This window comes from Phlebotomus papatasi, chromosome 3 (assembly GCF_024763615.1).
Source record: "Phlebotomus papatasi isolate M1 chromosome 3, Ppap_2.1, whole genome shotgun sequence".
NCBI lineage: Eukaryota > Metazoa > Arthropoda > Insecta > Diptera > Psychodidae > Phlebotomus > Phlebotomus papatasi.
Window position 1 is genome coordinate 40788178 of NC_077224.1, and position 14156 is coordinate 40802333.

Below are 14156 nucleotides of genomic sequence, written 5' to 3' on the forward strand. Positions count from 1 at the left end.
TTTTCTTTCAATTTGATCTAATTCCCACAAAATTTGTAAAGAAAAACTGACTAAATAGAGCTTTAAAAAGGGGTGGCAAAGCATCCTCTCATGCTTTGCGAAGTGCTCGAACTCGAGACATGGATGATATATCTCAAAAGTTTCGCATCATTTTTCTTTTACCGGTTCGCAACCAATTTGAACCGATTCATAAGTGACTCAAAAATTGCCCAAAATAACTTAGGAGTAATAAAATTGATTTTAGGATAAAAATTTGTTAACGGTTAGAAAGCGGTTTATGAACCAAAGGTTTCAAATCGCTATATCTTAACGTTTGGCCTTTACAGCTAACGACCACCGGACGGACAAACTTATGTAGATTCAAGAAACCATGATAGAAAAAATGTTAAAAAATTACTTTTTAAAATTTTTCTGTTTGCAAATGAGTTCCATGTTATCTGTAGATTTTATTTGTGTATCTCATAAAAATTTATTAGTTTTATTCATATAAAAAATTATTGTTTTTCAAAAATTGATCATTTTTGATGCGTCAAAACTTTGTTGCCTCATTTGAATAACTAATTCAAAAAGGTCTCCATCTTAATGTAATCCGGTTATATTTTTACTCAAATTAACTATATCTTTTCTGAATTACTTTGAATATGTTAAATAAGTCAAAATTTAACTTTTGACCTGCATTGGTCATTCTTATCAATGGAATCTTGCAAGGCCAGCAATCATTTCTACGATTTTTTTCAATTTGCTATTGGTTTTTGTACAGTATTCGGGACCTATATTCCTTCAGTAATCAACTGATTCTGAATTTTTAAAGCTGATATCATAAAGCCACTATCATCTCCTTTAAAATTTTGAATATTTTATGTTTAATCTGGTGTGATTTTCCATAAAAATAGCAATTAACCACGTATGTAGATTCATTTCGGCAGCATGTCTGAACCTGAACCGTTTTGTAAGTTCTACGAATTACAGAAATTTGCAAAAATTAAAATTTGAAAAAGGAATTTTATCTATCATTTTTCTACCTGGTCTCTTGAAAGGCAACCAACTTGTGACACTCACTGTAGATTGATAAATGGTTTTAAATTAATTTCGTGTATCAATTCCTGGAAGTATATTTTTGAAGAAAAATAATTTGTTTTTGAAACTTTGACACGAACCTCAATCGAAAATCGGTTTCTGAATCGAAATCATAAATTCGATTTGTTATCTTTCTTGCATAAAGTGCATCGGACCAAACAGCAACTTGAAACAAATTTTCAGATCACATCATGACACTTAGAAGCTCAAGCATATCACGAAGTGTATTCACATAGAATCATTTTTATGGTCAAATATTATCACGAGACGTACTTGAAAAATTTACCAATAAGCTAAGCAATAGAATATCTATAAAACACCAAATAGTCAATAAGTTAGATCAGTACCATTTTAAACACCCTTGAGATCAGTATTCTGTTTCAAATTTTAATTAATTAATTTTCAATTTAAAAAAAAGGTGATATGGCTAAAATATTATTAGTTACCGTTCTCCTCATTTTTTGTGTCGCTCAAGGTATTTCTTCCAAAACTTAACAGCAGAATCACATTGAGACTCAAATCGTTATTTTATTTTACATCGTAAAATCTTCAAAGTTTGTTCTCGATTTTGATCATCTTTATTACAATTTATTAGATAGGATCACTTTTCTACACCAAGTCTTATAGGTATTCTTATAAGTTTTAAATGACAATAAAACTAAAAGAAAATAAAAAAATAAGACTATTGGTGTTAGACTGTGATTTTGTATCCTATGTATCTATTATCTAAATTTTATATTTAAAAAGGACATTATAAATTTAATATTTGAAATATTGAAGCAAATTGTTATGTTATTACACAGCACTGAGAAAAAAAGAGGGTGCGATTAACTTTTTTTCCTCATAACTTTAACACTTTTTAGGTGTAAAAGTATATCAACATTTTTAATGTTAATTTTACACATTTTTAAGGACAAAATTAACATGAAAAAGGGTAACTAAAGCCCCCAATACACCTAAAAAGGGTAATATTTACACCGATTTTGGATCAATACTGTAGGGTAAAATTAATATTTCCGGAATGTTACTTTAACTTTTTCGGATTTCTCTCAGTGTATATTATATTTATATTCTTATTATTGTCTATATTGTCTCGCACAATTCTCTAAGTATGAACAAAAATTCTTATAGTCTGCTTATAGTGTTCTTGATTACGTCCCTTTGACTTCTAAAAGTAAACTGGTGTACTCTTAGGGCTCAAGTGTTTCCAAAAGAATTTTAACACAAAATTCTTATTCAGCCTTTCAAAAATTGCATCATAACTTTTGTTAAAGTTTTGGTTCTATAAGGTAGCTATTTTGCTTCTAGGGAAAAAATTAAATAAATAAATAAAATAAATTTCTTTACTATGTAGCGATCATTAGATTGCAAGGATTTGTCTGTCGATGTGATTGAGCCTTAAATCCAAAGAATTAGGAATAATACCACCATTACAATGTTTTATCCCTTTAGTTACATCTACAATATGCTACAACTGTGACTCCCAGACTAGTGAATCATGTCGTGATCCTCCAAATACTAACATCATACCTTACTTCGAATGTGGACCTAATACCAAATGCGGAAAAGTTATTGCACATGGTATTACACTTTAATTCAAAATATTAATACACCCTTCAAAATAAAATTACAATATAATTTCATTTCAGGGAATGGAAGATCAGTATTACTGAGAGCATGTGCCTATAATTACGAGACATGCAGCGAAATTGCACAAATTCCTGGAATTACGATCGAGCATTGTTCATTCTGCTATACGGATTTATGCAATAGTTCAGTGAAGCTGTCCGGAGGATTCTTTGCTATTCTTCCAGTAATCGTGTCCATTTTTGTCCTAAATAGATCCTAAAATATTAAGCAATTTATTTTAAAAAAAAGTAAAATTTTTAAAGCAAAAATTAAACAATTTCTTTCAATTATTGTAACAAAGAATCATAAGACTAAAAATATATAAAGATTAGATAATTTCAGGCTCCCTGTAAAAAAGTTTTGTCAATTTAAAGTGTTTAATAGACTTTAACTTGTGATAAGGCTTTCTGAAATTAATTTATATAGTTATTTATATCTTAAACTTGAATGGAAAAAATGAAATTTGTGAATAATAATTATAGTTGATTATTCAATCTTATGACGCCGAAATAAATTAATTGATAATTTTCATTGTGTATTATTCTTTTACATTTTTTAATTAACTATAAATTTGTAATACCAGTGATTCTACATATTATGAAATTAGAAAGATCTAGAGCTCCATTAAAATATCCGAATTTATAGGGAAAATAAACGTGTCCTGAAAATTTAGTAAAAGCAAAATAAATAAAAAATTGCATTTCAGTTTGATACTCATTCTTTCTATAGTGTGCAAACTTTAAAATGAGATTGTTGTCAAATAAAAAATATATCGATTTGTTCCTATTAGAAAGGAAAAAATATTCCATTTTGGTCAGTAAAAATGTAAAATGGTTCGTAAATTATTTTAAATTGTATTTAAGATGTCCAGATAAGTTAAAATACCCTCACTTGACCGGTTTCTCGACTCGATCGGTAGAGTTCCTTATTCTATTTATTTAAATTTGATATAATATAGCTTATGATCTAACATTAATAGGTCAATTATTCCATAAATAATACGAATCAGTGACAATTTTATAGAAATTGACCATCAAACATTCAAAAATTAACTGGTCCAGTCGAGGAAACGGTCGAGTGAGGGCACTTTACCTTAAATTATAACTTAGGGCAGAATCACATTGACAATAAAATGCTCACCGTAACCTCATCGTATTTCATTAATTAACGTACTTCCATTGCAATTCTCATGCAAATTTTCCATTACCGTATTACCTTATCTCATACTCGGTGGCACTAGGTGAAAATAATATATGAAAATTGAGGAAAGGGACAGATAATCCTAACCGGCTTATGTAGGTGAGATTCTTAACGTGAGCTAACTCGGAGTGCATGCAAATTCGATTTAGAGCTGAAGTTGGGAGACGCCATTCAGTTATCTTGAATCAAATTCGTGAAATTATACAAATTTTGTATTTAAACCAAAATATCAAGGATTTGGATGAACTGGCACAAAAGTGATATATGGGTGAAATGTAGACCAGAATGTACTCTATAATTTTCCTATAGAACATGATCTCATCGATTACTCAGAAGCCAAAATAAGCGAGGTTTTTTGTTTCTTAACTCGCTTTTTCATCCAGAGTGCCCCAAGTAGTCATTTGTTGAACTTCAACTATATCAAAGAATTGTTGTATTTTGTGGGACTTTCCATTTAAACCCCTATTTTAAGTGTCTTGGTGGAGTAGAGGCAGTCAAATTGGCATCTGAGTGATTTCAAAGCGTTATTATTGGAAAAATCAATTTTTTCACACTTTAACGGCAAAATCGGAGTGATAGCGTAGTCTGAGTGGAAAATGATGTATGGACGAAATGTAGAGACAAATGTGCTCTACAATTATGTTGAAGTAATCATCAAAATCGGTTCAGCGACAGTCGAGATAATTGAGGTTATGTGATATTGAAATTGGTTTTTCGACTGTGGCGCCCCTGGTGTTGGTCCCACGAAGTTCAAATATTCTAGAAAGTTGTAGCATTTGGTGAGGTCTTTCGTTTAAGCCCTCATTCATCAAAATCGGTCACATAGAACCGGAGATATGATTTTTTGAATTTCGTGAACTTTGACCCCTCATATCTCCGGTTCTGTTTTAACCACAGCGCGCATACGCACCATTTTGGAAACGTCCTATACTGGACTACAACATACTAAAATTTCATTAACTTGCACAATGCCGTTTTTGAGAAAAGTGACTTTGAATTTCGATGAATTTTGACGCTATCACAGCGCCACCTGTTGTGACTTTTTGAACTTCCATCTGAAAGTGCTCGTCGAGACGAAACCAAAAAGGTAAAATTTAGGTCGATATGTTAATTAGAACCGGAGATAGAGGCCGGTCAATGTTCGAACTTTGACCCCTTATAGCTCGGGTCAGGGGTTTTAGATCGACTTAAGGTTTTTTTTGTTTGATAGGTATAATCAACGGCTACAACATACTAAAATTTCAGCCCGATGCACAATGGAATTTTTGAGTTATTTAACTTATAAGATTTAAAAATTTTCTTTTTAATAATAGCGCCCCTAGCGGTGGTTTTATGAAATTGCGATGTTAGAAAGGGAAGTGGCATTTCACGAGAGCTTTCCAAAAAGCCCTCACTTTTTAAATTCTGACAATTAGAACCGGAGTTATGGCCATTTTAAGAAATTTTTTTTGGACCCTTATAGCTCGGGTCAGGGGGGTCGGGGGACCTTAAGTTTGGTATTGATGGAAAGCTCTAAGGCCCAGCTATAACATACTAAAATTTGAGCCCGCTCGATGCCATAGGGGCGGAGCTATTGAGAAAACAAAAAAAGGGGGGTCTTCAAAATGGCGGAAGGAGGGGTGGGGGGTGGGGGGTCAATGCACCAAGTTGCAATTTTCACCCGATATATAACCTTTGCCGAAAACCGCAAGTCGATATCTTTTTTAGTTTAGGAGCTATTAAGCTCCAAAGAGCGGCCGGCCGGCCGGCCGGCCGGCCGGCCAGCCGGCCGGCCGGGAACGTAAAATAGCCACATATATATTCGTGATCAGGAAGTGACGAAACACATTTTGGCCAAGTTTGAGGTCAATCGGACGACATGAAATTTTGTTAGGATTATAGTAGGTGAGATTGTTAAGAATCTCACCTAATAAAAAGATATCGATAAACGATGAGCAAAAAAAACTGTACGAGAAATTAATCGTACAGTTTTTTTGCTCACCGTTTATCGCATTTTCACTTTATTTCTTCAATTTTCTTATATTATTTTCACCTAGTGTCACCGAGAATGAGATAAGGTAATACGGTAGTGATAAATATGCGTAAGAATTGCAATGAAAATGCGCAAATTAACGAAATACGGTGAGCATTTTACTGTCAATTTGATTCTGCCCTTAAACTATTTTTTTGATCATCCTGAAGAAAAAATGTTGTTTTAAATATAATATTGTAATGGGCAATATTAATTTAAAACATATTGATAAAATGAATTGTTCGAAGCTTGAGTCATCCAAAGGTAGCGCGCTTTCCTCTACTGCCATTTCATCATGCCTTAAAATGGTTAAAAAAAATTTGGTATTAATTGTATTATTGATATAAGATAAGAGCACTCAAAGCATCTTACGGTGCTATCACACTAGGATTTTCACAATTTAATTTTAAATTCAATTGAGCCAATTGAGCATTATAAGATTTCTAGAATTTACTTGAAAATTCTCACAGCCAGGATAGATTTTGCAAGAAATTTGCTCAATTTTAAATACTGCCGTGAGATTTTTGATTGTGAATGACTCCAGAAAATGTATGATAGTACTTATCTGTAAATCCACTTATCTATTATGCAGGAGGATCCCCAAAGGCAGAAGAAAGAGTTGTAGGCAAGGGGGCTTATGAAGAGGCTCTCATACATTTTGTTGAAAATCCGTATGAAGTCATCCCAATTGCGATAACACAACAATTTCCTTTAAATGGCTTTGGAGAAATTTAATGAATTATTCCCGATAGTTAAACTTCACTCGCGTACAAGTGTGTATCACTAATCACTGTATTTATTTTATTTTTTGGCCACAAATGATAATTAATTAAGAAGCGAATAAATTTAATAAGAACAACTTGGTTCAAAAGGATACTTGTTTAATTGCAATAAAATTGAAATTATTGAGCAATTTTAACATTTTAATTTGCTGAATTCAAATTTAATTGAGCAACCACATTTATGCTATTTTAGCATGTTTAAACATGTTTTGGTGGGCCAAGTTTTAGTTTATATCAATAAATAGGCGAAATTCTATCAATTCAAATGATTTTTAATGCAAAATAACGCATAGGAACAATTCATCTGAAAATCCTAGTGTGAAAGCACGGTTAAGTGATTAATTTTAGCAATACAATTGATTTTAACGTCTGATAGAAAATGATTTATGAAGCATTTTTAAAACTATTTTTTTATATCAATAAGGATTAATAAATTAAGGAAAGGACAAAACTTTAGCTCACAAAAACCTCTATGTTTATTTTTCTTTAGAAGTAATACATTATGATTTTGGCATTGCGTCGTAAAAGGTATCAACTATTTGTATATCAGATAATCCTTTTATCTTCCATTAATTGCCGAATTCTGCTATATCAATGATACCATTTTTATCAATTCAAAAGGGGTTAAAGTAATTTCCGGCAGTAGCGAATAAAACGACTATTGGCAAAAAGTCTTCAGAGCATTTCTAGAGAAAATTTAGGAAAGACAACAATTGTGAAGAAAAATCCCGTGAAAAATGTATTTAAGTTTAAGTTTGATCCTTGTTTTTGCTATTTCTGCACAAAGAGTTAATTCATTAACGTGTATATCATGTGATTCAATAGAAAGTAACGATTGTCTGGATGGAACTAATACAAATTTCGTAGAATGCATCTCCAATGAAAGATGTATCAAAGCAGTAGGAACTCGTAAGAAAACAAGAAAGACTATGTATTATAAAAGCTTTCTAATTCCTAAACCTTTTATTCTGAATATAGAGAATGGTAATGAGGTGGTCTTCCGATACTGTGGATTGAGGAATTTATGTGGAACAGTTGGGAATGATAATGTTGAAATTACTTCATACCACCTTTGCAACAGCGATAACTGCAATGGTTCTCTTAATTTGAAAAGCAACTTATTATTCTTATTATCTTCATTTATTTTTGTATTTACTGTAACTGCATTTAAATATATATATGAATAGATTGTTTTGAAGACAAACTAGTATTCCAATACTTTTCTGTTTTTTTTTTTTGAGGCTCAAGCAGATTTATCGTCTTAGATTTTGCTTCTTCTATCAAAGTAATATTCTGAAAGGTTCTAAGATCAAAAAATGGTACTTAAATCCATTTTCCCTTATTGCATCCTAGGATGGTTACTTTAGAATTGTCTCAATCTGCACTTGAAATACATAAATAAGACCTACGGAAAACAGGTAACTCATTTACAAAAAGAAAATTTGAAAAAGTATTTTTTTTCTATGATTTTTTCACCTGGTTTCCAGAGCATAAGTAGGGTCATTTGCATAAAGCGAGACAGTTTGGAAAGTTGGACAAAGCAGTGTGGAATGTGGGACACCTCCTTAAAAACTTGATAATAAATCAATTAAATATTTCAATTTTCGATAAAAAAAATTATTAAACCTAATTTTATGATTATTTCAGAAGTTAAAAATGCAAAAATCGTTATAAAACAATCAAAGGGTGACTTGCAAGAAGAATTTAAAAAATGTATTGTATGTGTGAAATTCATAACCTTGACACGGTAGGGTGAAAATTGGAATGTGGGACACTTAAGAAAAAATTCTATTTCAAATGCATTTTTAAACTAAACAAATAATAATTTTTTCCATTTCTTTGTATCATGAGATTCTTTGACAAATATTTTACCAGAATCTTAACAGTTTTTATTAAATATTTCAGCAGAATAATCGGAAAATTCACGGAAATTAGAAAATAACACGTTTTGAAAAGATGGACAATATTTTGGAAAGTGGGACAAAAACATTTAAAAAGATGGACAAAATGAAGAGCACCAATGTTTTATACGTTTTAATTTTTAATTTTATTAATCAAAATAGATTTTAGTTTTTCTTATGTCTCCAAGATTAAACCTTAAACCCAGATTCATCGCCATTGTAAATTCTGGAGGGATGAATATGCAACAAATTCTTCTCCTCCAAATATTTTTGGACATTGGAAAACCAGTAGTTGAGCTTCTCCTGTGTGACACTTGCACGTTGAATTGTCATGCTTTCTGCCATCCTGTCCTTTATTTCCGGATGACGCTTGAGAAATCCCAAGTACCACGAATTCCTGGACGTCCCTCCGGGAAAAGGTTCTGCAATTTCATTCTCTTACACAGGAGCTCGACGCTGTCCAGCAATTGTACCTTAGTAATCGGATGCCACTTTTCAGCACATTCCACTAACCAATCCGCCAGGTCCTTTTCCAATTGCTTAGAGAGTACTGCAGGTGCTCCTATCTGGTTTTCTCCAGAAATCTTGCCAGTCACTCTATTAAACAAAGTGGACTTCGGGACTTCGAAAGCTTTGGCAGCCTTTCTCAAGGGCATACCTTCCCCAACAACTTCTATTGCGTGTTGCAATTGTTCCACCGGATAATTTAAGGATCTTTTTGTTCTTTGTGGCCATGATTTAACATCACAAGAAATAACAATTCACTCACTGAAATCATGAAAAGACATTTTAAATACTTTGTCCAACATTGCATAGAAGGTGCTTTGAATGAGATATCAAATTAAACCACTTTTTTCCCTTTCTTCCCTGAATATTTTACAAATATTTCTTATTCACCTTATTAATGGATGTATTTCCTTCGTTTTCCAATACTCACATATTAATAATTCACAAGTTTTACCGAAAACTCAAGTCAAAAAGTTTGATATTTACTTATCAACTTCCATAAGAAATAGTGGAAATGACAACTCCCGTTTTAAGGTTATGAATGTCACGCATGCAATACATTTTTCAAATTCATTTTGCAAGTCACTCTTAAATTGTAAAGTAACGCCTTCTACATTTTTAACTTCTCCAATAATCACAAAATTAGGATGAATAATCTTTTGATTGAGAATTAAAATATTTAATTGATTTATTATCATGTTTTAAGGGAGGTGTCCCACATTCCACACTGCTTGGTCCCACTTTCCAAACTGTCTCACATTCCAAATTTTACCCTAGTTGTCATTTTCTTTATTTTTTTTATGAAAGTTGCTAGGAAAATATTAAAGTGTTTTGTTTGATTTTTCCGCATAATTTGTGAAATATTATTAAGTCCGTAGTGAAAATCGAAGGACATACATCCATTTAAAAGGTGAATAAAAAATATTTGTGAAATATTACATTTAAAAAGGATAGAAAAGTGATTTAATTTCGCGTTGCTTTCAAAACAAGTTTTATGAAATCTTGGACAAGTTGATTTTGTGAATGAATTTGGTGGTTTTGTGCAGTGAAATCATGTTAACAAGAACGACAAAGATCCTTAAGTATCCGGAGAAATAGTTCCAACAGCAGTTAGCAGCTGATAAGGAGAAAATCTCCTGGAAAAGGCTGCAAAAAATTCCAGATTCCGAAGACCACCTTTTCTGACAGAATGGATCGAATGGATAGTAAATATCGCAAAAACACCTGGAGAAAGACAAAGCCTCTACAGAACTCCCAAAGCAAGTGGAAAAGGATTTGGGCGGATGAGGAATTGAAATGTGCTAAAAATTACATCCGCTTTAAAACTATAACTGCTGGACAGCGCGAGGCGTCTGTGAAATTTACAGAACCTCTTTTTGGTTGGACGCCCAGGAAGTTCTTGGTAATTAGCGTTCCTCAACTGTTACCCGGACATAAAGAAGGGATTAGCATAACCATCCAATATGCAAGTATACTCAGAAAACCTTCAACATTTGATTTTCTACATATTTTGTCATTAATATCACTATGTCCAACTTTCCAAAAGTTTTTGTCCAACTTTCCAAAATTTTGTCCATCTTTTCAAAATGTGTTGTTTTCTAATTTGATAGAATATTCTAATTAATTGATTGAAAATTCTAATAAAAACTGTTAAGATTCTGTTAGAATATTTCACAAGGAATCTCATGATATAAATTAAATAAAAATAATAAAAATTTATTCAGCTTAAAAATGCATTTGAAATTGAACTTTTTCTTAAGTGTCTCCCTTTCCACAATCCACCCTACATGTGGCAACAATCTTTTGACACCTAATGCATTTTTTTTTATTTTAGTGAAAAATTATTATTCATTGGCTTAGGAAAATGTTGTAAATTTAATGGGGTTATGCCTCAATCATCTATATAAGAAGTAAAAAACAAAAGAGCAGTAAAAAATTCAAAATGGACAGTAAAAAATTAAAAATGAGCAGTAAAATATCTAATTATGATCAGTAAAAAACTTAAATCTTTACAAAAATGGGTCTAAAGGACAATGGACAAAAATGTATGGGATTTGGTCTATCTGGCGACCACAGATGGGACTAGACGCATTTTACAGGGAATGGTGTAGGATGAAAAACTACCGAAACCCAGGACAATATTCGCCGGGTGTCCTTGTAAAAACGCCTTTATCCTTTCGAAAAAAATACTATTTTGACATAGAATTACTCAAGATCGGCTCAACCGATTATGATGAAATTCGGTACGGAGTTAGTGTGCGACTTAAGCTATTTATTCATGGATGCTAACCCATCCCCCCACCCTTCCTTCCAGTAACCCTCATACAAAATGTGGACTTTTTCATTTTAACTTTCCTCTGAGAAGAATTAGAAAACTGAAACTTGTTATAGGATCAAAATTTATGAAAGGATTTTTAACTAGGTATATAAGTTCCTCCCTCCTCCACTCCTTCTTGTAGCCCCCATACAAAATTATGACTTTTTCCCCTATTACTCCTCTGTAAAAAGAAGTAGAAATCAGAAACATGGCATAGGATCAAGCGTAATGGAAGGCTCTTTTAGAGAAGAGCTTTAATTTCAGCATTAGCTGAAAAATGAAAAATGTCTTGAGATTAGCAAATAACATTTTAAACTAAATGATGAAGGATTTAGAATTAGGGCATTCACTGAGAAAAAAAGAGGGTGCGATTAACACTTTTTAGATGTAAAAATATATCAACATTTTTTTATGTTAATTTTACACCTTTTTAAGGATAAAATTAACATGAAAAAGGATAACTTTAACTCCCAATACACCTAAAAAGTGTAATATTTACACCGATTTTGGATCAATACTGCAGGGTAAAATTAACATTTCCGGAATGTTATTTTAACTTTTTCGGATTTCTCTCAGTGTTGGCATTCATTGAATGGGATTTGAATTTCAATTCCTGGGTGTTTCTGTTTAAGAATTTTCCATTTTTCTGTGTGTACAAAATGAGGAGTTATTCCACTATAATTTCTCTCTGAGTGAAAAAAGGTAGAAAGGTGAAACTCGGCATAGGAACAAGGTTTCTGGAAGGCTATTCAGTCATATAAAATCTGATTACGATTTCAAAAGAAAATAAACAAATAAATCACAGTTGGAAAAATAAGTCAAAATATGCAATGATTCTACTGAAATCGATGAATACAATGAGGCCATATCTCTCTCTATAATACATTAAAAGTATCAGACATACATATTATAAGATCATTAAAATCGGTTGAATAGTTTCGAAACTTAACACATTTCTTGTTAATTGGAAACTTTAATAACTTGAAGCGCTCCTTGCGGTCAACTTGTCAACTTTTCTATACTGTAATTTTGAAGAATTTTTCGAGGCATTTCGATTGAGTATTCATTGATTAAATTCGGTTGATAAATCTTTGAGATATAAGGTTTAAAGTTTTGGCTCTGAGCCATCACGTTTCAGTGTACTCCTACGCATGTTATGCATTGTAAAAACATATCATTTTATGTCCGTTTCGAGAATATGCAGTCATTTAATACATTTTATGTTGCAATTTATTTATTTCCTTAAAGAAATACAGTATAAATGCGCACATTTCATATAAGAGATTATTTTTAGTCAACGAAAATAGTTTTTATGCTCTAAAACTTTTCCCCCGGATTAGTTAGAACTTTGGTCCCGGAACAAAAGTTGCTACCTAAACCATGGCTTATTCAGTGATATAGGTCTTATTGGTGGTCGCACCATAGACTACTTTTGCCCATTGTCCTTTATATATTTAACATTTAAAATGGTTGCAGATAGAATGAAAAGCCCTTTATTTTGTCTTTACCGAAGTTTGGACAATATTATCACTGTTTCAATTTTTTTTGTTACTACTCAATTTTAAATTTTTACTGCTCATTATAAGGTTTGGAGTTGAAATGCAAGCTTCCTCGTTCTTAAAGGGTTAATGAAAATAGTTTTTTTTCTCACACATGATTTTTATTTAAAGATTACAATAAATATAACAATGACGAGATTCCCTTATCAGTCTTATCAATGTTGATTTTAAAAATTATTAATCACTTAAAAGCACTTGAAGAACTTTGTAATAAGGTTAACCAGAAAAAGTCTATATATTGGCAAAGATTGGAATACTTTGATCAGTAACAATTTGAAAATCCACAAGTTAAAACTTTTAACTATAATAAATTATAATAGAAGTTTAGAAAAATAAAATAAAATGGGGAGAATACTCTTGTTTACTGTTCTAATTATTATTAGTATCTCACAAGGTATTTAACACGTAGAATAGGAATTATATATAAGCCTGGAATTTCATTTTTTTTTAATTTATTAAAAATATAGTTATATCAATTAAATGCTACGCCTGCGATTCCTTGGAAAACTCAGCATGTGGAGATCCGATAAATGTTAATAAAATAGACGTCCAAGATTGTGATTCTGGTGACAAGTCCACAAAATGCGGAAAAGCTATTTTGCACGGTTCGATGATAAAATCAAAATGCTTCAGATCTTCAAAATTTAAATACAATTCTTATTTTAGGTAATGGAACTTCTGGAACACTAAGGGGATGTGCCAATAAACAAATGAATTGTGATAGTTTGGTGGTTCCTGATGGTTACAAAATGGAGCATTGTTCATTCTGCGATTCGGACTTATGCAATACTTCAGTAACGTTGTCCGGAGGACTCCTTTCCCTTTTTCCAGTGATAATTTCTATTTTCGTCATTAATAAATTCTAAATCAGAATTCGGAGGCGTTATCCTTTTATTTATTATAATTCATATATTTAGAAATATTTTTAAAAAATCTTTTTCTGTTGTGTTGTTGTACATAGCATAATAAAATATCTAAATCCCTCCCTTTTGAATTAGAACCCCAATCGAATTTGATGACTGATTTCCATTGGGTGACAGTTTTACTAAATACACTATATATAACTTTTTTGTGTATTAAACAAAATTTCGGATCTAAAATTTTTACTACCGTAGGTATCGTAGCAATTTACCTTTTGGTATTCAATATGGAATTTTATGTGTGCGTGAATTT

At 31.7% G+C, this 14156-nt stretch overlaps 1 protein-coding gene across 1 annotated transcript; it reads left to right on the top strand.

Moving 5' to 3' along the window:
* The first annotated feature begins 1410 nt into the window (after positions 1-1410).
* LOC129805676 (protein quiver-like) lies at positions 1411-2926 on the top strand. Its single transcript, XM_055853752.1, has 3 exons — positions 1411-1552; positions 2530-2658; positions 2727-2926. The coding sequence occupies exons 1-3, from the start codon at positions 1501-1503 to the stop codon at positions 2924-2926; spliced, it is 381 nt and encodes a 126-aa protein (XP_055709727.1). The 5' UTR covers positions 1411-1500.
* Positions 2927-14156: the final 11230 nt, after the last annotated feature.